The sequence below is a fragment of the Synchiropus splendidus genome, chromosome 8, assembly GCF_027744825.2.
Source record: "Synchiropus splendidus isolate RoL2022-P1 chromosome 8, RoL_Sspl_1.0, whole genome shotgun sequence".
NCBI lineage: Eukaryota > Metazoa > Chordata > Actinopteri > Syngnathiformes > Callionymidae > Synchiropus > Synchiropus splendidus.
The window spans coordinates 7,760,997-7,786,095 of NC_071341.1; the positions used below are offsets into that span (position 1 = coordinate 7,760,997).

Genomic DNA, 25,099 nt, shown 5'->3' on the forward strand with positions numbered 1-25,099 from the left:
TAGCATTAGCTCAACCTAGTCACTGGTCCACGTCTTTCAAGTACAGCACCACACACAGGCCATCCACCACCTACAATCCATCTACTACATTGTTATTACAGTTATTAGTGTTTTATTAGTAGCAAGGAAAATATCTATCGAGTGGACAAGATCATACAGCAAGGGTACACAGCACGCTTGTGTATACTAAAATGTTTTTTTTTATCATTATTTTCAATATTTTATGAACTATAGTTGTTTTTATAGTTGGTATCAATACTTCATTTGCGATCAAAGCTGGCCACATTCTTTGGCTGTCCTCCTCCATTTGTACTCTTCACAGGGCAGCTTGGTTTCATCCCTCCAGAGGAGATTACTGTCTCCTCTATGAAGTACAACTTGACCTTTGCCCCCACTCATTTTCTCCCACACTGCCTCTATCACTCCCCTCATCACCATTTGATGTAAATGCAAATGATTCTTCTTCCTCCACTGTTACATTATCAGCCAGCTATGACTGAGGAGGGGAAAAAAAAGGTCCTTTTCATGTCGGGAATCTCTGTTCTGACAAGTCAAGTACCTCACAGTGACTTTTTGAAACATCACTGGAACACATTTTTCTATTGTACTGTTCAGTATCAGTCTCAATATAACATCCCATGACATTTTACCACAAAGCTGCGGTGATTGTTTTCTCAGTTTCCTTGCGTCTGTATTCCATCCTGTTTCTTTCTCCCCCCCTTCTGACTTCACGCTTTTCAGTCTCTTATCAGTGGAATCAGCCAAGCACAGCCATTTTGGGGCCACAGACACACAGGAATTGGCTGACAGTGTGGAAGTGCCATCGAGAAAAAGCGGGAGATGTTGAAGATGACGAACGACAGAACGGGAGAGGACAGAGGCTGGGAAAATAAGAGTGTTTGTTTGTCTGTATTGAAAAGGAGATAAGAACTTAAACACACAATTTGCCATCAGCTGGCGACGTTTGGACAGCATAATTTATCTCTCCGGCCATCCTCCGAAAACAGCCTGCCACTTTTTTTTAGCGTCTTCCAGACACCCTTGAGCGTTTCATCTTGAGCAACATCTCTGTTTGTTTGGTTTTAACTTTATCTGATGCCATTTTCATGGGGTTATTTTTCCATATAGATATCAATCAACCTCAGGTGTTGAGCTTGACCCACTGAATACAGATGCACCGTTTTTTATTCACATCTAAAGTAAGTGGATTCAGGCTTCGCACGACGAGTGAGTGATCCATCCTATTCTCAATTTTTGGTGTGTTTGAGTGAGTAAAGTCGGCACCATGGTTTCCCATCTTGGGATTATTAAAGTACATCTATCTATCTGTCGAGTGAGAAGGGATTTTTATCTGTCCAGAAGCAAGTCAATTCCCTCCTCTGCCAGCTGTCATACTTATCGATGTGTGCAGACGTCTTTCGATAATCACTCCTTTCCCTATCAGTTGTGCTTTGACCTATCAGTGGACGGAAAAACCCTGACGTCACAGTGAGCCAGTCGGCTCAACTTTGGTTGTTTAAAAAGACAGGATATTTTGGGCTGCATAGACCAGCACCCCTCATCCTGAGGGTGTGCGGCACATTCAGGGTGAAATCTAAGATGATAATCATAATAATAATAATACATTAAACGGAATACGGGTAAGTGGCGGTCAGTGTGTTTTCTTGGGATTATGTTGACACAGTCGGCTTTGTGGACCTCGACACAAAGATGTGAGAAGGTGGATACTGACCATGGTTACATGGTGAAAAATATTGTTAGTCCGGCTAAGATTTGACAGATCTCATAAAAAAAAAAAAAACACAGTAACACCTCAGTCCATCTATTGGAGAGAAATTCCAATTTCCCTTACTAGGACCTGTATGAACTACAAAGAAAATATACCTTCTCTCCAAGATGGTGTTGAAACATCATTGCAATGCGCTGATTCTGGACCTCTGAAATTGATCATCACATACAATTGTTGTGTACCAAGTACAATGAGTACAATGTTACCTGTCAGCTGTGTTCACTCAGCAGTTGGACTGGTAGATTTGAAGACTGACGCTTCCCAGTCATGAAGGTGACTTTACTCAATAATACCTTACTACATATAAAGTCTTACTACATGTAAATTGCAACGCAGAAATACTGAAATATAAAACTGAAACGTAAATAAATGAACATATTTATTTACACGTGTCACATGTAAAAACAGCAATAAACTGGGATTTTTCATTTTCTTTTTGAGCTCAATACATACTTCAATACATGATGGAAGTCAATTCCTGTTCTTTGTTTATGTAGATGAATCACTATTCTTTTCAGTTTTGCTTTCCTTAATGGGGTTAAGTTGTTTGTCGGAAAGCCCAAGCTGAATTTACTGTTGCATAATATATCTTATACAGTCAAATCACTCTCGGGCCAAATAGATAAAGAAAGGCCAAGGTGTGGGCTGAAAATCTCAATATTTATCCTCACTCCTTCAGCAGGAAACAAGAGTGAGACAAGCTGGTGAAACGGCGAAGCTTGAGCGTGGTCATCTTCAGAGGTTACAATATCATCATGCATTGTCAATGATGTAGTTATTGTGAGCTCCCTACATTAGTATTGGTTTTATTTGTCTTGTCAAAGGTGGTGAGGTGCTGTAGCTGAGGACTTGACTTTGACCTGTGATCGCTTGTGTCTTTCTTTGAGGTGGATCACATTGAGTGACCTGTAACAATTTGATGTCCCATTTTTCAATCTCCCCATGATGCATGACACAGTGATGGTCATATATCATCTATAAGTGGAAAGTTGTGCCAACAGATGAGCTTACAAACATAGTATTTTTATGTCAGAGGATGCTAGTCCCTTCTGAAAGGAGCAGACTTTTTTAATGTCATGCTCAAACCCCTCAGCCAGTTTAAGGACTTTGGAAGCGATTGAAGCAGCTGCATGGATGTAAAGTGCCCAAATTAAAGAGTGAACAAACTCACTCATGCGCTCTAACTGCTGATGAAGGTTGTTGCCGGGCTATAAGGGCTAAATGGTTCAACCTCTCTTGTAGTTCCACAGGATCATCATTTCTGACCTGTCAGGAAGCGTCTTTGACAGATACAAAGTGCAGCACATTTTCTTCTGTAGCGCCAAATGGGTTGAAGGTCCCTGTCATATCTTGCGCAACAGTCAATCGATTTTTAACAGTTAATATTTTCAGTTCATTCAGCGTAATGATGAGCAAATATTCACCCTGGGAGCGGCATTGTGTGAGAATTGCTCGCCTCAATAGGAAGTAGACGACAATGCGGAAGGATCAAGTGTATGGAAAAAGAGGGGGGGACTGGTTGTGGGATTCTATCCATTTTAATGCATTTCATTAATAAGGAAGAAGAGGATGTGTAACGTGGGTGTGGGAAGACGCAGAGACGTAATAAAGACTATAATTAAACCAGTCTCTGGTCCACAGTGAGGACTGCGCTCATGCACACAGATTGGCTGCCTTATGCATATGCAGGACGCAGAGGAAAACTGCTGCTCTGACAAACATCAGTAGCAACAGATGAACGTACATGTGCTCTCCACGTGCCGCCGGGCGCCGGGGAGGAAAAAAAAAAAGAAAAGCGATATGATTGAAGACGAAGGTTGCTCAGACGTGTTGGCATTTGGACGACCTTGATAAAAAAAAAAAGTCCTGTTTGTCCAGTGAAGAAGGCCGACTGCTGTTGCATTTAAATGAGGGAATACTGTTGGTGTTTTAACAGTTTGAACAGTAACCTGCACCTTAGCAGAGCATTTGAAAATCTAACATTTTAAAGCCCAGAATCAACTCATCAGCCTGAACAGTGTGAGCGCAGGAAACTGAGTGTTATCTCAGTCTGTGGTAAAAGCGAAAAACCCATGACACAGAATAAAGAAAAACCATGGAATCAAAGCATCATCCCTGACAACATTACGTCAAATATCATGTAAGTGAAAAAAATGTCAATGTAATAACAACTACTACAGCAGTCTGAAACTGTATGTCGGAAAACACAAAATGTTGAAGGCTGCCTTCGGTGTCAGCATCGGACACATAGGTCCACTTGACCGACGTCACTGTATTACGCTATGGGAGTGAGGATGTGGAGCATCAGGAGCCAACTGATGTTGCGTGTCTTGTTCAGGGACACAACAACTCAAACATGTAGAATCCAACTCCTAGGCCAACCACGCTATCATGTCAGCTTGCTTCTTTGAAAAGAAAAGCACATGGACATAACTCCACGCCGCTGAGGACTAGAAGGTGCGGTCTGCACTAGTAGAGATGAGGAAGTTTTTGACTCATATAATGGAGAAACTGATTTAATCAGAAATACACTATTTAATGGAAGAAATATGAAACAACAAAGAACAAAAAGAACAAGAAATAAAGAACCCAAAACAAAGAGCCGATGAGACAAGAGATGTTTCTGTGAGCAAAAGTGTATATTTAAATTATTCATGGTTAGTTGTTCTGAATGATCATGCGTATTTGCATTTGCATTCAGGTTATATGATTTGAGGTAAAAGTGCTGTCTGGCTGGTGACTGGTTTTGCCATGAGCAAGACATATTTTGTTTCTCACCAGGAAGCTAGACACCTGTCCACCTACGTCCATGTGTTGTTGTTGTTGCCAAGCCTGCAACAGCATCATGCCAACCCTCACATGTAAACATTACATTTAATGTTTACTACATATGTTGTTTATTTAACAGGAATAGTAAATAAGAAATATGTTGTTTGAAGCTACGCTGTATATAATACCATCTGATTTTTTGCAGAAATGAAAGATTCATTTGGTTTGGAATCATTTTTACTATAGTGACAAAGGAAAACCTGAGTTATTCAGAATAAGATATAAATTCCAGTCTGAGCTGGAGTATATCATTTGCATTGCAACAGTACAGTTCTGTACAGTAAGTCATATTTGATTTTATTCATTTTTTATTTCTACTCGGTGCTGGAGGGACTAAAAAATATCGAAATGCAGTCTGGAGTTGTTCTTGGTTTCCATGGTTTTGTGCCACACCACTATAGCTGCATACATTTTCCTATTTATACACGCCACCTCTTAATTTTAGGAGCAAACAGCAAGTGAATATGCTGTTATTTGAAGCACGTTTGATCGGACCCCTCAGGCGACTGATCATGGCGGTAATATTGCCATCACATAATGCAGAGATGAGTGCGAGTCATGTAATGAGATGGTTTTTAAAGATGGCTGATGGCATTCACACATTGCACGTGTTATTGGGATAGAATCAATCAGACAATAGATCCTTCCCTGGAGGAGAGCGATGGACTGAGAAGAGATCAGAAATCCGCATCTTGCATCGACTACCAGAGAAGATAAAAACTCTGTAATGAAACAGCTGCTGAAATGAAAGGAAAGTGTTTCTATGAAATAACACCTCTGTGAAGTTCAATGTGCCGCTCTAACAGAAATGTCCGTGCACACACTCACAGTCGTCCGCCAGGTTCAGCAGCAGCATGAAACGGCTATAAAAAATGGATGACAGTTTCCTTCCCTTCTGCCGTTTTCCCTTCCTGCAGAATGTTTTTGTGCACTTGTACACTTATCTCCAACTAATAAAGGATGAGTTTCTGACTTTGTTGTCTCAAGAAGTGGCTGCTTAGTCAATAAATAAATGAAATCACTTGAAGAAAGGATACACTTGCCAAGATTTTCAGACAAGCTGTTCTGCCCATCTTTTCGTCATCTAGTTTTACTTGAAAACATACTTTTCAAACACAGGAGGAATCATCAAGGCCCCTTCATCTCATTTTGAAACGGGATAAAAGTGATTCCTTTGTGTATCTCATTTCCCTGATCTGTGATTCATCCTTGTGAAATTATTTGTATTTTGGTATCACACATGATGGTTACCTCAAACACAACTTAGGAACATCCATCTTGTCTTGCCAACTTCAATGTATGACTCAAATAAATGAATTTAAAAAGATGAGATTTTAAATTATTTTAATAATAACTTTGTGAGAGGTGTTCCCAAGTCACCTTGTTTGTCGTGAATACAGTTTTTTTCATATTTAAGACAGTTGATAATAAAAACTGGAGGATCAGGTTGTGGAGGTTGCAGGTTGTCTTTAAGGTACTGTAGTTCCTCACTTAGATCAGATTGGATGGCCTTTCTTAGTCCCACAGTGGGGAAATTCAACACACCTTACTAAATATATGCATGTTTGTAACAGTGTCTTGCAACGTAGCGAAAGACACATTTTGTCACTCATTCCTGTTATTCTCCAGCGTGACAATATGTCACGTAGGTCAGACTTTAAGCTAGCTATTTTGAAACATCCGAAGGCCCCAAAGCCCCGCCCACCAGCCCATCACCTCCCAACACACCAGGTCATCGACTGACATGACAAGTTTTACTTGACTTACCCTTAAAAACACACACACACATATATATATATATATATATATATATATATATATATATATATATATATATATATATATATATATATATATATCTTCCCGGGAGGAGCTGGAGGTTTGTGCGGACCGGGGAGTTTGGGCTTCCCTGCTCCGAATGCTGCCTCCGCGACCCGACCCCGGATAAGCGGTAGAAGAAGGCTTGAAAGGCTTGAAAGGCTATATATATCTTTTCATAATGATTCTTTCCCTCACTACAAGCTAAATGACGACATTTTTGTTCATCTTTTTCTGTCATATATATACAGTAGCCAACATGAGCATACTGTAGTATGTGTATCTGTGATGGTTTATATATATATATATATATATATATATATATATATATATATATATATATATATATATATAACAGTAGTAGCAGTAACATCGGGCTTACGACCTACTCGACTTATGTCCACCTGTACTTACAACCACGACCAGCAGAAGCCAGCAGATTATTTGTTTTTTTTTTATTCAATGTCTGGCACCGCCGCACGTAGTAGCCCGGCCACGCGTATGACAGTTAGCAGCACAGTATCGCAGCATCGCACTCTCACACAGCGATCTACCACTACAGTAGTACCGATAACCCTCGCGTCGGCTATTTTGAATGGCATTCCACTTACGTTCAATCCGACTTACAACCGGTCAGAACTGATAGCAGTCGTAAGTCGGATGTTACTTGTATATATATCAGACATCCCATCAATCATACGGGCTTCCATGCAGCGAGTGTGGCAACTCGCGAGATGTGGATAATCGCGAGATTAAGCCCAGCAAAAGGCTTGAGAATCGCCGAAATTACCGGCGGAAACATTCTTTTCATGGAAACCAGTGTGATGAAACTAGGAGTAGGGCATTATACAGGCACTGATCAGACATTTAGGGCGTCCTGTTCTGAATGCAGGAGGGCATCCATTTTTTTTTTAAGTTTTTGCTGATCAGACGCGCCCCTAGCTAAAAGCCTGACGTAGGTGCTTCCAGCTAGTAGAGGCCTCAGGTCTGAGACGGCGGTTTGCATAACCGGTCAGGCTGAGGAAAGCATTGGGATTTTTAGGTTTGCAAGATTTTGACTTTATAATGCTTCTGACCCAAACTTCAATTACAGTACTTTCTGATCATCATGAAACATGGAGGCACCAGAACGTACTCAAGACTAGGGCAACTCTCTTGGGGAGTTTGAAGCCTTGCCAATTCTCCTGCAGTGCCAACATTCATCCACGGGCGACCAGAAAAGCCCTTTCTAACCAGAAGCTGGACAACTAGCTATGGGCTGGAAAGTTATTGGACATCACAGAGATCACATTCCGCTGAGAGAACCCAACCAAAGAGGCCTGTATGCATGAAACTGTGCTATAGAACACTGGCAGGCGACATTGAATGGATTGTGAAATCAGACCAGTTTAAGAGGGATGCTGAGATTTCATGACTTCTCCCAACATCAGACTGTTGAAACACCTTGGTGTCCATGAACAGGCCTTGCAACACGCAGGTCTCAGACTGGTCTCTGAGGTGGCATAAAGAAGTAGCCAGGGGCTTTTGATCAAGGACCTTTGTTGGGCTCCAAGAATGGCAACATATAGCTAGTGCCCCATCCCACCACTATGGAACCTGGGGTAGAACCCCTCAGGAGGAGGGTGAGCAAGATACACAGTCAGTTCTAGATCAGGCCACCGTTGGTGACAGTGTCCACTGTTGAAAGGCTGAAATTCCTTGTGTTTCACACATTTAAGTCATCCTAAAATGTTCCCAGGTCTGACAGTTCACACTGACAATACCAAGAAAACCTTAGTTAAGGTCCTTTTTTTCCTTTGTGTTTGTCTGTTTATGTCATATGAGGTAATATAAGAAGAATTGTAATAGAGGAACCTGCTCTACCACCTTATAGTCTAATAAATAATGCATGCATCTGAACTGAAAGCACAATAGTATTTTTCATCTATTTACTGTGCTGTTCAACGCAGCATGACAGGGTTATAGTCATCACATGACCTAACCATGAACTTCAACACAAACCCCGGACTGACCCTCATAAAAAAAGAAAAAAAAAAACCTCACCCCTGCAACAAGACTGAGAACAATCACCCGCTCTGATGACCTCAGAGGAAATAAAGAAAAGGCCACGCAACGTGCTACAGCAGCAGTCGTAATAAAAAAGACAACCTATTCCAGGGGTGGCGCGGTCACCATTTTGTTAAGAGCCGAACAGAGTTCACATTCTGGCCGTGCGAGTCCGGTCCAGTCTCACACATCTGCTCCTGTCCAGAGAGTGGTACGGCATCCATCAGTATTCCAGGTGAGGTCAGTCCACGATGAATATTTGACGCTCGCAGACTCGACCACAGCATCCTGCAAAGCTGCTGGCTGCAGTTCAAAGGCCTGTTAGCATCAAACGAAAACGCAGGGCTGAAGTCATATCTGAGAAAGAAAGGGAGGGGCACAGTGTTGCAGCCGGAGCCGTAAAAAAGCCCAGTAATGTGTAGAACATAAAAGCAGATCGCAAAGATGGTCATTTCCCACTTTTTTTGCCTTCACAGTTGCTACATACTTCATCTTTAACCACTGGTACGCAGTGATAAGCTGTCAAAGGTTAAAAAACAGCATACATTTCATCCTTTCCCTTAATTCAACGTGCGTCAGCAAGCGTTTCGAGAACAGATTGTCAATACGTGCGAGGTGATTTGGAACTAGGATGGCTTCATAATGTGTTTAACAAATCACATTTTACTCCCACCTTGTTTGCCTCCACACCAGCATCCATCAACAATCCCATTTACTCCGACTGTTGGCCTGGTTGCATCACTGGCTAATAAGAATGGACAGTCCTTTGTGGATTTGGCTTTCCACAACATCTGCACAGTCATTTCTCTGGTTGCCTTCGATGGCATCCCTTCATCAATCATCTTCGAGAGAAAAAGTGCTGATCCTTAATCGGTTCGGGTCATTCAGGTTAATGCGACAGAATGACGACAGTGAGCGGATGATTCGAGCTCAGCACATCGCATGTGAACAACTGGATAAATACCAGCTGGAGCAGCCCACTGTTCTTCTGGGGAGCACTTTAATAATGAACTTGCCATCATTGCCAGCTCAGCAATATTCGGTACACAAACACTGACAAAGGAGGCATCATAACCCGATTTTAACTGTCATCAGAGGTGGGGAGAAAAATCGAACTTTCAGATGTCCCCATGAATTAATAAATAAATACATTTGCTCACACTTTATTTCATTTATTCAGCCTTGTGCCATGGTTTGTCAAGGAGGGACCCAAGTGCAGGATGTGCACAGGAGACAAGAGTAGATTCAAGAATGTAATCGATAAATGAAACAATGAATCAGACAGACAAATAATAAGAACCAAAAGCGACGGAACCAGAACGCGGACCGAGAACTAAACGCAGGTACTGGGGAAGAATCTGAAACACAAGAGGGGCGAGTTAGAATTCAGGCCTGAATAACTAGGAGAACGCAAAACGCTCTCAGAGTTAAGCTCTCGAGGGTCAATAAACGGAAAGCGCGGCGGTGGTGGAAAAACACACACACACAAGGAAACAACTACGTCGAAGAGAAATGAAAAGTGAGACTGGAAAACTGCTCACACGTAGGCTGAATGGCGAAAGGGAGAAACAGAAGCGGAGCGAGGAAGAACAAGGAACTAAGGAAGCGGCTGAATAGGAATTCAGGGAATGGAACGAGAGAGCATGGAAGTCTCAGAAGAGTTTACCGTCACGGAGTGCGAACCAACCATCTGGCAAATAGAGCCGGCATAGACGGGTTCATAATCTTGGGAGGCTTAATCATGAAATGAACGCCAGCTGTGTCACCAGTGAAGGTGGAGGGAAAGAAGGAATAGGAAATAGAAGAACAACCGGAGATCACAAAATAAGAGCACCAAACCAGTCACGGAAGAATACAAAAATGAAGAGACAAACAAAGTGCGGACATGACCCATTGGGTGTAATGAATGAAGAGGGCGATGGACTTTCTCGGCTGATCAGTTTCTGGTACACATCTTCAGTTGTTTTTATCAGACTGTTGTACCTTCGTTCCATTTCACCGTCTGCCTACACAGTTCTGCTTCAAGTGTCTTCTCCTCACAGAAGCAACACAGTCAGAAATCTCCGGTCCAGCTCGACTTTAATTATTATTTTCTTGCTGAACATTCATCTTGCTCACCAGGCTTGACACAAAGCAAATGGCATCACCTGTTAGCCTCACCGAACCCTAGCCTCCTGCTGGATGTGGCCATGCCCCATTATGCAAGAGTTCTGCTCAAGATTAAAGCCATTTTTCATCACCAAATATCATTCTGGTTGATTATAACACAGTCGGTTTTCTTTCCGACAATGTGTTCACATCAATTTATCACTTGTTTGTCAAGACCAGCGTGCTAGAGTTGATTATAGTAATACACATGTCCTTTGTCATAATAGTCCTGATAATAGTCAAGACTTTGATGATTCTTCTGCTAGAATTTAACATTGCTTTTTAATTTTTGTCTGCCAATAACAAGATACGATCATGTTTCGTCCACTTCTGCCATACTGTGAACATTAGTTTATAACATAGAAAAAGATGAGCCTTAACTGCACAAGCATTTTTAACAAGTCTGGAAAAACTCTGCCATGAATTCAGTGTGAAACCATTAAAACGTGTTGCTCATCAACACATTTTATGATGACACTGTGTTGCAACTCTCACCAACTCTCCTATTACACTCGGTTGCTGTCCTCACCTTTTGTTGTCACTGGGCCATGGGGGAAAACCAGATCATGTTTAGGGCCATTTGCTTTGATGTTCATGCTGGAGTGACCACGCAGCCCATACCTTGGTCTAAGCAGATTAAGAAGAAGAGAGAGAGAGTGCATCTAGCAAACTCAATGACAAAAACCTTACACCCTACAAAGAAGCTGATGTAGGTGGAAATGTCTTTGGTTGGCTCCTGACTGCGGGGTTGACATGGTTTTGAAGTGATCTGGTTTCTGACTAGCACTAAACGCACCATGTGACATTGAAAGGACTCCTGAAAGAGGAGGAGAAGCTTCTTTATTCTGCCTGAATGTAGATGACCATGTGTCGAGTGTTGATGCTGCAGTCCTACCTGTGAAACACTTTTGATACCAAGGTATATGACATCATCAAAATATGATTTTGATGTCTTTTTTTCTTCTACTTCAATTTATATATTACGCTTCCTCCCTGTGGACTTCCTCTGGAGTACAGTTTATTTCATTTTGACTGCACAACTAAGTATTTATTGCTCTCTTGGATGACGTGGTTCTTGAGAATTTGAGTGTCAAAGACACTCGCATTACTTACTTAGGAGTAGAATCCAGCAAAGTATCATCATTTTCAGAGCCCACTAGATGGCACTCTCTGCTCTAAATCTTTTGATATTTACAACCGTTTCATTTAACGTCATGTCATCTTCAAACCAGGGACTGAGCTGTGAAAATGTTGACACTGTGTCATGAAGCATCGTCACCCCATCATTTGTAGAGTCTCAAACAGAACATGATGTGGCCAAGTCACAGTCAATGAAAATGGAGAGTCACGGAAGTGACAGTTCAATGACAATAAAAGTAAAAATAATAGTAGTAGCATTTGCATAATAGCAATAGTAGCATTTGTAGTAGTAGGAACGGTGTCTATATTGAGTTACGTGGTTGTAAGGTTACGCTGAACAAACCTGAAGTTACCCTGAAGAGGAAATAAATCAGATCAACACTTGTGGGGACTCACCCGTGGGAGACCTTGGCTCCTGCAGGGTTTAAGAGATGTCACTTAAAGAAACACTATCTTTGTAATTGTCGGAGCATATAAGCGCTACGGGATGGTACGTAAGACTGTGGGATGGACATAAATCTGGATTTTATGATTTTAGACAGAGAAATTATATGAAACACAAAAAAATTGCTTAATATTAACATTTTGAATATGTTTATTTTAATCCTGAAATGTGTATTCCCAGGACAATAAAATTTTGGATGATTTTATCATGCATTTTGACACATTTTTCCGTGAGCTCATGTCATGGACTGGACACAATAGCCTCCAATTTATCTTCAGTGACCCTAGCATTCGTGGTACAAGTCCATAAGAACTGCTTAAACTCACAATACATATCATGCATCACGATTTGTCCTGAAACTATAATTTATATATTATTCTCATTCTGCCCTGCAATTCCTGCTGGTATTATAACAGTTTTTCACCATTGCAAATGCAACCATAACCATTGCCTGCAGTTTTTTCTTTGTAGACTATTTTGGGAAATGGCGCACACAGGGAGTACGAGCAGCGTGGAATACTAGCCGGCAGGCTTTGTCATTATGTAGTGTGTGACTTTCGCTGGGGTCTAGAGTCCCGTTAGGGTTTCTCTCCACTGCCCATCACATCACGCTGACCACTTCTGGTGATATTAAACAGAGACTGCGGTGAAATGGACTCATCTTGAAAACACCCGGGAACATCTAGACGTGTTTTAAAGACTTAACATATTTAAGAAAATGTTGGAGAAGAAATATATATAAATATGAAGATTTTTTTTCTGCTTTTTTCATTAAAAGGCAGAGCTGAGTGGTGTAAATGTTGCCACTGTTTCCATAGGTGAGAAGTGGTGCGGGAACCCTGTCGTCTCACAAATCTCTTTAACCAGATTAGTGTGAAAAGTGCACCTTGTGTTCCAGAAAACACAGCCTTCGCTTGAAGAGCTCCGCCATTCTGACAGGATTACAGGGCGGATGCTTTTATTTGCTCAATGTGCTGTCTCCCCTTTGCTTCAGTGCTGGCCTCGGGCCCAGCGTCGACTGGCCTTCATGTCCATCTGTGACTTTTTCTACCCTCCCGCTGTTCACTACAAGACACTTTGCCAGTATGGTTTACAGAAAAAAGCCATAGATTTTTGTGGAGGAACAAAGACATTTGTTAAAATAGAAAAACAAAATAGGCAAGGAAGTTCAACTATATCTGTACAGAGCGCATTAATGAAAAATTCACACATCACAGGGTTTCAACTCAGTTTGAGACCTTTACAGGCAATGAACCGAAGTGAAGGAATACATTCAAGGAATCATTTTTCCAACCAGTGTTTTCGACAGATAGATCGACAGATTGGTAATACATAGTATTGTATTTGTGTTATGGTGAATAAAAGGAATGAGTGACAGATGTGAGTGCAGTTGTGTGGACTGGGCTTCAGTTGTGTCTACAACCATTTAGGTTCTTCAATAAACTGCATAGTTTAAATTATAATGAAAAACAAATGCTACTGGAGCAAAACTTAAATGCCAAATCTCCATCTTCTTCTTCTTCTCTGGTAGGATAACTGTGACTGTGGACTGTGTAACGCTCTGAACACATGTGGTCCCACTCTGACCCTTGTGTGCACTTAACTGTGTAGGAGCATTACTTCACCTGTGCTCTGAATCTGAGAATGCATCTGCCTAACGTACATCATTGTAGAGCAGGGAAATTTCTGTCGTGACACCAGAGAAGCATTTCCCGACAAAAAAGCTCGAAAATGGCTGCGGATAATGGGTGCCAAACATGTGTTGTCATCTCCTACGCGTCTACCCTTTGGCTGTGAAATTATGCTTTTAGTTATTTTGTTGTTTCAGCGTATTGAGCGATGGTGTAGAAAGTAAACGTGTGTGCATTTAGGTGGGGTTTTGGACCTCGAACGGTGGCAGGATGACAATAAAAGCCTGACCTTTACCAGGACTTTATCTTTTTGCTGTGGGAACAATATGCGGAGGTACAGGAGAGAAATGTCACAACGAAAAAAGCTTTGTGAGGAGCGAATTCCGTCTGATTTAGAAATGCGTTGCTGCGCTTGTGTGTCTGACGGTGCTACAGCTGTGCCTTTGCTTTATGCTTTTTCAATATGAAAATGAGCTGATTTCTCAAAGGGCCTTTTTCTTTTCCAACACTCACATCAGAATGTATTCCTCGGAGCAGGAACAGAGGAAACACTGCCAAAACACAACCTAGCCAAATATCTAAAAGGAAAGGGAAGTTTTCATTTATTTTTCAATGAAAGCAACATTCAAATTCATTCTCAAGTAAAGATTTTGCCACTGGAGTTGAGAGGAAAAAAGCAAATACTCTGTTTTCTACCTGAGTCTATGCATGTTTACATCATTAGTTTGTGATTACCGGTTTAAATACTAGTCCTTCATTGTGATATCACTTATAAATTTACTTGAATTATTCGATTATTATACATTTGTGTCACTGGTTTTACAGAAATGTTGGGCCTGATGATGGACAAACTATCCTGGCGATCTCTGGTTTAGACAAGCAGAAGTTGTTGATGAATCTTCAATGTCATACAGTAGTACCTCGGTTTTCGAACGTCCCGGACTTCGCCCAAATCGGAGTTCGAACAGAAATTTTGAGATTTTTTTGCTTTGGATTTCGTACGAAAATCCAGAACTCAAACGCCCCAATAAAAGCTGGAAAAACTTAACATGTTTCATAACGTCAGCTGACCCACAACAGGTTTTGTTATTGTATATAACGCAGCCTCTGTATGCAGACGTGTCCCGTTAGCTACATTTACTGGCTGTTTTTTCTTCATATTGAGGTGTTAAACCTTTCCTGTCTCCACACTGGACCGTGGTAGAGTGTCACAGGGGAGGTGCTGGAGCGCTCACTCCAGGGTTTGATGTCCTGTTGTGGGCTGGAGCTGGGACAGGGATGAGGCGAGTCTGGGACAGAGCGTTACTTGGTTTATGACTCTGTCACAGCCAAACTGCACAGAAGCGCACATTCAGAGCTGGACACGCACCGGGCACCTCTTCACTTCTGGAGAGACCTCACTCACTCGGCAACCCCTCCCACATGCAGCGGCCACACACATAGAGGAACAGTGCACCTGCAGCAGACACTCTACATTCACTCCTACAAAAGACTATTTTAAGGCTTGGAACGCATCATCTCTTTTTCCATTCATTGTAATGGAAAAAATTGATTCAGATTTCGAACAATTCGCTTCTCGAACGGTCGTCTGGAACAGATTGTGGTCGAGAACCGAGGTACCACTGTATTATAGCTTCATTTCACTTCGTCAAACATGCAGTGTTCACACTGAAGCCAGCTGTGCTTAAATATCCAAACTGTCTGTCACCAATGTGGGACATTTTGTCTTCACTTCCGGCCTCTTTTCCCTGTGAGATCTGGCTATATGAAAGCACACTTCTTAATTGTATCGATCATCAACAGCAATTCTAGCTGCTATAACTTCAGTACTTCCTGTTTTTTCCCCCTTTAATTTGTTGATCCATAAAACTTACTCTGTGGTTTCTCAGTGAAAGTGTCTGCATTTGCTGTTTTGACTTGGTAGTAGTTCAAATTGCTGTGGGGCACTAAGCATGACTCCTATTTCCAGCCAACCAGTGATGTGCACCCCTGCTGAAAGATCACACACACACACACACACACACACAGACTTGAGGGGCTCTGGTATCATCCCCAGAAAAAGTAGAGAAGCAGCACGTCCGTGCACAGAAGTGGACGGAGCTTCATGAAATATATTCACCAACACAGACACCCGCCCTCCAGGCAATGTTACATCTGTATCAACAGACGGACAACAAAACCCAAAAAACTCAGTGTGGTCTTCTGTCTCTCACGCTGCCCTGCAGCCAGTAACAGCGTGAAATCTCCAGCAAGCCAAAGCTTTGTCCAAAAAGGCCAAATAAAAATCAGGTAGGGAATATGCAACAGTATCACATGTGCATCCTCTGGCATGACTCAAATACTAATCCTTGAAACCCATGCATTTCCCATAGGCATATTGGTGGTGACGCCATGATTCATTGACGTTCCATCACATACACAGAGATTCCCAAAGAACTCATTCAACAATGTCAGAGTAAATTTGAAAGGAAAGTGGTTGAAGGTGCTCTTTTTCAATTGGTTTTTATGTAATAAATTCACTATAGTTCCCGCCAAGTTTGACAGCCCTAGTTGAGATGTTTTGAGATAATATAAAGAGGTCAAGTTTAGAACTCGAGTGAAAGGCTGAAACATTGAGAATAAACAGAGCAAGTAAAAAGACACCGAGGTGAAAGCTCAAGTTTAGTAGGATGTATGTGTATAATCACGATGAAAGGAAAAAAAAATGTTTCAAATCAAACATTTAAAATATAAGCAAGGGATTAAAATACACACTAGATGACATGTCAAACTATATGAAAAGACTTCAAAAGAATCAGCCATGAAAATATGCAGTTAATATGTGTGATTTCTTTATCCTCTGAATGAGTTGGAGGCCAAAGAATGAATCAAGAAATTGTAGACACACTCAGAGAAAAGGAGTGGTTTATTAGGGAGAGAAATTAGAGAAGGGAAGGCAAGATGCCCAAGACTGAAAATGAAAAAAATAAATAAATAAATAAATAAGTATTTGTATGGTCATCTGGACCACCATCGTCTCAGTATATGTCACACTAAACGGTTGCACTTCCATTCCCTGCAGTTTTCCATAAAAGAAGGTCACCAGGCTCTTGTGGCGTGACCACGCTACACAGACAGGTACTCCAAGTTATACACAGGTCAAGTTGTCTGGATCTGTGGTGAGGGTCAAAGTGTCCTGATCTCTGGACCACACACAGATTTTTGAAAAACCTTACTTTAGCACCAATAACCTACTTGCATGGAATTTCACCAGGTGGAGCACTGTGTCATTCAGTATTAACAACCAACAAAATACAAAGTGTTTGTGCATCAGTAAAAGCTTCAACTGGATTCCAACAGTTGTACAACATCATGTGTCAAACTCTGGGCCTGGAGTCCAAATCCGGCCTGCCAAGTCATTTCATGTGGCCCACAGTGCTTTAAATAGATCTAGTAGAAATGAACCTCTAAACTAGGAGCAAGCAGAAGCTTGGTGATGAACATTCAATGTCAAAAACAAATAGTTTCATTTCACTTAGTCAAACATGCAGTATTCACACTGAAATAAGCAGTGTTTAAATATCCAAACTGTCTGTCATCAATGTGGGACATTCTGTCTTCACTTCTGGCCTCTTTTCCCTCTGAGATCTGGCTATAAGAAAGCACGCTTCTTAATTTTCAACACCAATTTTAGCTGATATAATTTCAGTGCTTCCCGAATCTTCAACTGGATTCCAACAGATGCACAACATCATGTGTCAAACTCTGGGCCTGGAGTCGAAATGCGGCCTGCAAACTCATTTTATGTGGCCCACGGTGCTTTAAATAGAGCTAGTAGAAATGTACCTCTAAATTGACATAAAGCCTCCTAAATTACACATTTGACTGTGAGTTAATGTGGAAAACACCAAAACACCAACCATCTCAAGTTTATTTCTCCTTCATGTCCTGCATTGGTGAAGAATGTAGCTAATCACTTGTCGGGGCGTCAGAGCTCGCCGTGCTGAACTTCAACAGTGGTGAGCAGTTTCCTCACTTCCTCTGGGAATGTCTGCGACTGATGGCTGGGCTTGGTCATTTCTCCACTCCGCACCCGCGCCTCCTTCACCCCAGAGATCCCCCAGCCTGTCTGTTTTCATGATAATGACCGCAGGTCATCCCTCTAAATGTCAATATGTGCACTTCATTGTTTAAAGACAGTCTGGAAGCTGAATTTCAATCTGGATGGAAGGTGTTTGCCGCTGAGTGAATGTGTGTGGCTGCATGTGATGGACATGAAGGTGGCAGCCCATCAAGACACTGCTGCAATTACTGAAGGTGGACACTCTTTAATGCCCTCATCACTCCTGGTGACAAACTGTTGCATCCAACAGGCACTGAGAGGATTTCAGATGCCATTACAGAGCAACGTTAGCTTAGCCTCGGCAGGCGGTGTGACAGGGAGTTCAGGGTTTGTCTGCGAATTGTGTCAAGAAGGTCGCCATCGCTGCAAAGGCATGCTGCGGGGCGCGACTTTCCTTGGTGAATTACTCATAATGGCTTGCAGCTTCCACTAGGATATAACCCTGTACCCTGTTTGTTTTGATATCTGCATCTTCTTAGTCTTTTACCATGTCTGATACTGTGCCACCTCAGTAAATGAAAACCAAAAATATATATAATTTGCCTGTTTTCTTTTTTTTTTTTCAAATGAGAGTGTTCAGGAGCCGCTGTGTATCTTGTCGCACCTCTTTTGGATTGATGTGTGTGCAACAGCAGTGTGTCGGTGAACAAAGGTTCATCTATGAGTAGGTTGCTCCTCTTCTTGCTGTTGTAGTTGGTGTCATCTTCTGTACCCTGACCTCATTCCAGACCCATTTTTCTTCACAACTTTCCACTTTCCCATGGTGGCTTGTGGTGTCAGAACTTGGAAAAGATAGATAGATAGATAGATAGATAGATAGATAGATAGATAGATAGATAGATAGATAGATAGATAGATAGATAGATAGATAGATAGATAGATAATGGATGGATGGATGGATGATACATAGATAGATAGATAGATAGATAGATAGATAGATAGATAGATAGATAGATAGATAGATAGATAGATAGATAGATAGATAGATAGATAGATAGATAGATAGATAGATGGAAGTGCAGAATGTAAGTACATACAAAGAGCCATAGATTCCCGACAGCAGCTAGAGCCTTCATTCGTCTGGACTCATTGAAAGTCCATATTTTCAGAATTCAGCTAATTATGGAGGTGTTTAATATATGGTGTGAATAGATCCTGATGAGAATCATCTGCGTGTTCGTGTTCCCACTGTACAGTTATTAACTGCTGAATGGCCCTGATTATTCCCACATGGTGCTGTGGAAACAAGTCTCCCTAAGCTCCTTATCAAATGTCTATCAAGAATGATTGAACAAAGCTGTGCTTTCGTGGTGGCGTACAATGTCCAGCGATTACCCGAGGACTGTTTTCGCACTTCCTCTGGCAGAGAGAAGGAGGCGAGCCGCGATCGCTTTCTGCCGGTTAGTCAGGACGTCTCAATCAGGCCCTCAACTCATGAACTTTGTTGTGACTGTGCATGAGAAGCAGCTCTCTGCTGGAAGCCCAGCGGTGGTCATTGATCAAGCACAGGAAAAGGGCTTTGAAATCTACAGGGGAGTCGTGTAAGGTAGAAAGAACAAACAGGACAAGGAAGGAGTCTAATAAAATGGGAAAATGTTATCAAAAACATCCAAGAACAAATGTTGTTCAGCGCTGCTTCTGTGACTATCTATGCAGCTTTAAGAGATTGAGCTTATTTTTTTGGCCTGATGCTCAAACCAGACTTTCGATTTCTGTCTTTCCAGTGAACAAGCACAAGCCGTGGATTGAGACCTCCTACCACGGAGTGATCACTGAAAACACTGACATTGTCCTGCTGGATCCTCCTCTGGTGGCTCTGGACAAAGACGCTCCCATCCCTTATGCAGGTAAGGCAAGAGAAGCAAGGCTTGTTGGAAATGAAAGTGAGTGTTATCTATGGAAGGATAACCAAAAGAGGTGCACATCAGTCAAGTTGAAGTATTCGCAGGTAGTGATGGGCTTATAAGGCTTCATGAAACACTCATTTTCAGACTAGATGGCACTCTCTGCTCTTAAATATGTGGATTTGCACATGAACATTTTAATGAAACGGATCATGAAAGAGGTCAATACTACCAGAATATCAAGCATCCAGTGAAGGTCTCTGAAGGACAAAGTAGGAATCGAGGTAAAGAACAGAAGGTCCAAAGTAGGGATGGTCTGATCGGTCGGCCGATTTCAGCGAGATCAGTGAATGTCGATCAATAGTTGTCAATGCAAATCACAACAATCGCTCACATGTGAAAGCTGGAGCTCCGATGAAACCCCGCTGGTAGTGAGGCCTGCGCTCCACCCTACTCGCTGCTCGCTCGGCGGCAGCATGTCGAATGTGGAGGTTCTTTCAATCTCTCATGTAAAGTTTGCATTCTTCTACACATGCACAGGAGCACAGAGAGTTTTCCTGGCTCATGAAAGTGACACCGCTGGTTCCTCAGCAGCAGGCTGTTAGCACAGCTGACGCTTAGCAACACTGGTCCGAGCGTGTCATTTGGAACACTAAACTAATTTCCCACCGAACTAGATGACCAGCATTTGTCAGGTGTCATTTACGCCGAAACGGAAAAGGGCTCAATCCCCCTTTTGGAGTCAGGTGCAGCATTCGCTGGCCACCTGAATCTGAAACTTTTGAAAACCAGTGGAAACTTTTATAAATGCAGTGCTCTCCGTCTCGGAGTCCTGCTACAAGCGGCCAGTATGTAAATATTTCATAGACATAGTAAAGTCTCTAGAGATTCACCAAACTGTGACGCCTCACACTGAATTATAAGTTGCACCATTTTGCAAGGTTTTCTATTTTTTTCCTCCTTAAAGAGGTACACAGAAACATGTCTGAATTAAAATGATTTAATGGTTCATTTTTTCACATCATTTACACAGAAGGTCTCGTCATTCATAGTCAATCCATGTGATCGGTATCGGTTATTGGCAGCAAAAATCCTGATGGAGCATCCCTAGTCCAAAGGCAAGAGGCTAACAAAGGTTTTTCTGGATAACCTTGTGGCTACTAAAGATAACCTGGCAGGGAAGAGCTTGAGTATAAAAATAAAATTGAGCAAGTGCAGGCATAGGCATCATTAACAAGGGAGTGAAGAGGAGCTATTTTGGCAGACCTTCCACAAAAATGTTGAGAATGCACATGTATGCAGAATATCTGAACTTCCCTTAACCTGTGTTGTCTTCCTCACGTCACACAAATGCAGGCATTTGTCATGATTATACTGGAAAATATTGGAATAAAAGATAAGAAAAGAAAAAAATATATAAATATTTTGGCAAAACTGGTCGCTTTAAACAGATTCCAACTCAATGATAACCAAACAAACACCTGAACCGTCTGATGTTCTTAGTAAGAATGGAATCTCATTGACTAAGGAAATGAGTCAAAACCAGTCTCTGACTTCTATAATGTTCCACAACATTCAATTTCACTTTCCTGTCCTCTGCTCTGATGTCACTCCCAGAGGCACTGATCTAGTCTTCAACAAAGCAGAGCAATGGTTCGCCTTACGGCTCTTGACATTTGTTTCCAGCTTGATCAAGTCTTCGATCCACGTAATAACTGCCTTTTTCACAACGTCTTCTCAAATTCTCTGCATAATTGGTATGTTTTATTGGAGATTACTGACGGCTGTCTTTCATGTCTGACTTGAAAATAAAGCCCAAAAGAAAGACCAGTGGGTGATTTATATTGATAATTTTTATTGATGATTTTTATTTTGTTTATAGTCATCTGGGTAGCATAAAAGTTTGAGCTCAGTGGGACAACATCACAAATTCCGATTTGTGCTCCTTCAACTTAAACCAATAATTCCTACTGAGCCCTCAAATGTTATTAGTGATGGAGATTGTCCCAAACACACCCGTGACGACGGAGGAAACCACAGGAAAATAGATAAATAACCAGAGATGACTCAAACCGGATTATAGCCGTCTCCCTTTGTGGCTATTCCAGCTCGTCCACAGGGTTCCAGCTACTGTGGGAGGACGGCTAGCTTGAGGGGAACTTGGCAAATCCGGGCCAGGTTATCTCCAGCCATGCTGCGAATGTGGCCAGGACCGTGGCATGGGTGGGAGCCCACTCACAGAGGCCCTCCAGCTGGGCTTGGGGCAGGAATGGACTGTTGTCTCTCTGTTTAGAAACTATATTTCATTGCCTTATGTCATTTGTAGTGTGTGGAAGAAGGCACGCATTTGGCAAGGAGCATCAGTGAGATGGTCCCCCGAGAAAGAGAATGTGATCAGTGGTGAATCTGGCTGTCTGAATATGTTGTGTGGCTCTTTAACATTGAAGTGACATAGTTACTAGTCAGTCATGGGTTCAAAATATGAACTCCCCAGTAACCTGCCAGCATAAATGTTACAGTTGTGTCCATGTGAAAACAAACACAGTTTAGTGCTTATTATAAGAAAAAGGAAAAGAAAAATGTAACCCACGCACAGGTGTCAAGTAGACTTGTTATGCTTCAACCCATTGTCACTCCCATGATGTTTTTTTGTTTTTGTTTTTTTTTGGAGGCACAACACACCTTAAAAATCCTGGCAGAAACCCTGCTTTTTTTAGGAGATTTATGTTAGATGCTTTAAAACATAATTTGAGAATCGGAGGGAAAATTGGAGCCACTTCACTAGTTGAGAACGCTGACATCCAAACCTTCATTTGAGAGTGTTTCCCTGGCGTTTCCTGAGTGACTAGCTGAACTGAATAACCCGATTTACAGTATATAGTACTTTTGGGAAAACTACGGCATCACATTTTCAGCAGCACAGAAATTGGTGGCTGGTTTGCATCTGTTGTGTTTATATATATATATATATATATATATATATATATATATATATATATATATATATATATATATATATATATATATATATATATATATATATATATATATATATATATATATATATATATATATATATATATATATATATATACCAGTCCCGAGGTGTGGAACAGTAAAAAGTGTCACAGAGTTCTGGCTGTGGAAAAATATATGCTGGTAGTTGTGCACAGAAGTTACTCTCATGCTACAACATGTGGAGGAGAGTGGAAATGGCAGGAACGTATAAGCTTTTGAGTGGTATTTCAGTCAGATTCTGCATCACATGGTGTGAATGGCACCGGACCTGGGGTCAGGACTGAATCCCGTTCCTTGGAAATCTTTACACACTGCATGCTGACAGATTTCAGTGTTAAAGATATGTGATGTTTTGTTTATAAACTGTGGCTAAAGATAAAAATAATCTAACTTTGGTCTACAGTATATTGTAAGTAACATATTTAACCCGCGCGTAAATAAACTGAGCATAAAAAGATAAGGACATAACTCTTCCCTGCTGGAAAATGATCAATTAAAAGCTTGAAATGAATGAATAAATTAAAGAAGAAGTGGTGTCTACTGGCTGTAAATAGAACATTTTAATTGAGTCTCTAGCTGAGCTGAGTTTCTTCAGGCACGCGTATCACTTGCATTGGGTGGGTCAACAGATTTGCCTATGGCCACTGTAGTGGGAGTTTGCGGTGCTCATTTAGACAGTTGAAGGCCACTCTAAACCCTCTTTTACTGACATCGTGAACAAAACTCAACTGTTACTATTAAAGAATGTATTGATGCCCTTTATGCGTCAACAGCATTGTTTGACTGAGGAGACTCTGAAGACATCTTGCTCGTGCTTTTTTCTTTGCGGATGATTGACACCTTTGCGCCCATCATTGAAAAGCTTCTGCTTCCCCATAGTCCGGGGTCCTGTGTAGAACACAGGGTGATAGTACCGTTTCCACTGGTTCCAGCTAGATGACTGACTAATGTACAGATTTTGTTATGAATAGAAAGTGTCACTGACCTGTACCGAAGCTCAGGGAAGTTCTCTTTGTCAAGCTTAGTCCATAAACATCCACAATTTCCATCACTTGTTGGGAATTGGCTCCCGCTTAGAAGCTGGTCTTCTTCTTCTGCACTTCTTTCCCTCTTTTTCTCCCACGTGGCAAGTGATCTGAGAGACTGTGTCACCTAATTATTGAGTCAAAAACATGTTCAATAAATCAATATAAAATGAAATCAAGGCTTTGGTGTTGTGAAAGATTTTGATGCCAATCCATTAATATTCCTTACCTAAAAGTGAGATCCTGTTCCGTCATTCATTTTCATTGTTTTTTTTTAAGTGACACAAATAGATAAACAATTTCTACATTGTCCTTCTTGTTGTACTGAGATCACAATTTTGAATTCATTCAAATGCATTTTTGTAGCAATCTGTCCCGATCTAAACATAAATTAATATTCAAATTTCAATACTTAATGATAGCTCATGTTTATTGTTAATTTCACAGGTAATTTAATATCAAACATATTGAAAAAAATCATAAAAATCTCAGGAGACACTTGTAAGCCAAACAGCTCCTCATGATGTGCTGGACTAAATGAGCCACAACCCTGTTACTACTGAGTCCATCATATCCAAACAAAACCTTTTTTTTTTTTTTTTCAAATTGAAAAAGTTCCCATCCCTGCCCTCCCTGCTGTTACGTGATGCCAGCTCGCCTTTCGCATGATCCTAACTGTTGGACTGTCACACTTGAGTGTTCACTGCTTGATTCATGGACACAAGGTTTGGTTAGCTCCGATGACACTTGTCAGTATATCATCCCGCTCCAGACGTCAGTACTGACACCTGCATATATATACATTCCTGTTGAGAAACATCTTCTACACATGTCGTACCTTCACTTTTACTCATTTTCAGGAGCACGACAGGCTTGAGTCGGGCTGATATTTCAATGCGGGATTGACAGGTTGCCTTTTTCTCGCTGCCCTTGGACACTGCGCTTTCACCTCCAACATCAATCCAAGCTTTTAACAGCTTCCTCTGGAGAAGCTGCTGCCCAATGTGATTCCTGAAAAATAAAAAATAAAAAATCATTGAAAAGTGCTTTGTATGAAATACCAATGGTAATCTTGCAAAACTTTAATTAAAAACCATTCAGTGTTTGGCCTTTTCCAGTGAAATCAAGCGTTTCACTTTCCCACGGAAACAGCAGGAGACATGCTATCGCCCTTCGGAGCCTGCTAGTGAGGTAAATAGATATGAGTAAACATGCAGGCTGGCTAATGTGCCGTGATAAATTAGCCTCTCAGTGTCAGATTGCG

The 25,099-nt window shown here is 41.4% G+C and overlaps 1 protein-coding gene across 2 annotated transcripts in view; it reads left to right on the plus strand.

Moving 5' to 3' along the window:
• LOC128764265 (calsyntenin-2-like) overlaps nt 1–25,099 on the plus strand; it is a 263,773-nt gene that overhangs the window by 81,423 nt on the left and 157,251 nt on the right. For both annotated transcript variants that reach the window (XM_053873891.1, XM_053873892.1), the window contains exon 2: nt 19,673–19,795. In XM_053873891.1, the coding sequence (XP_053729866.1) occupies nt 19,673–19,795 (123 nt within the window). The remainder of the gene's footprint in view (nt 1–19,672; nt 19,796–25,099) is intronic.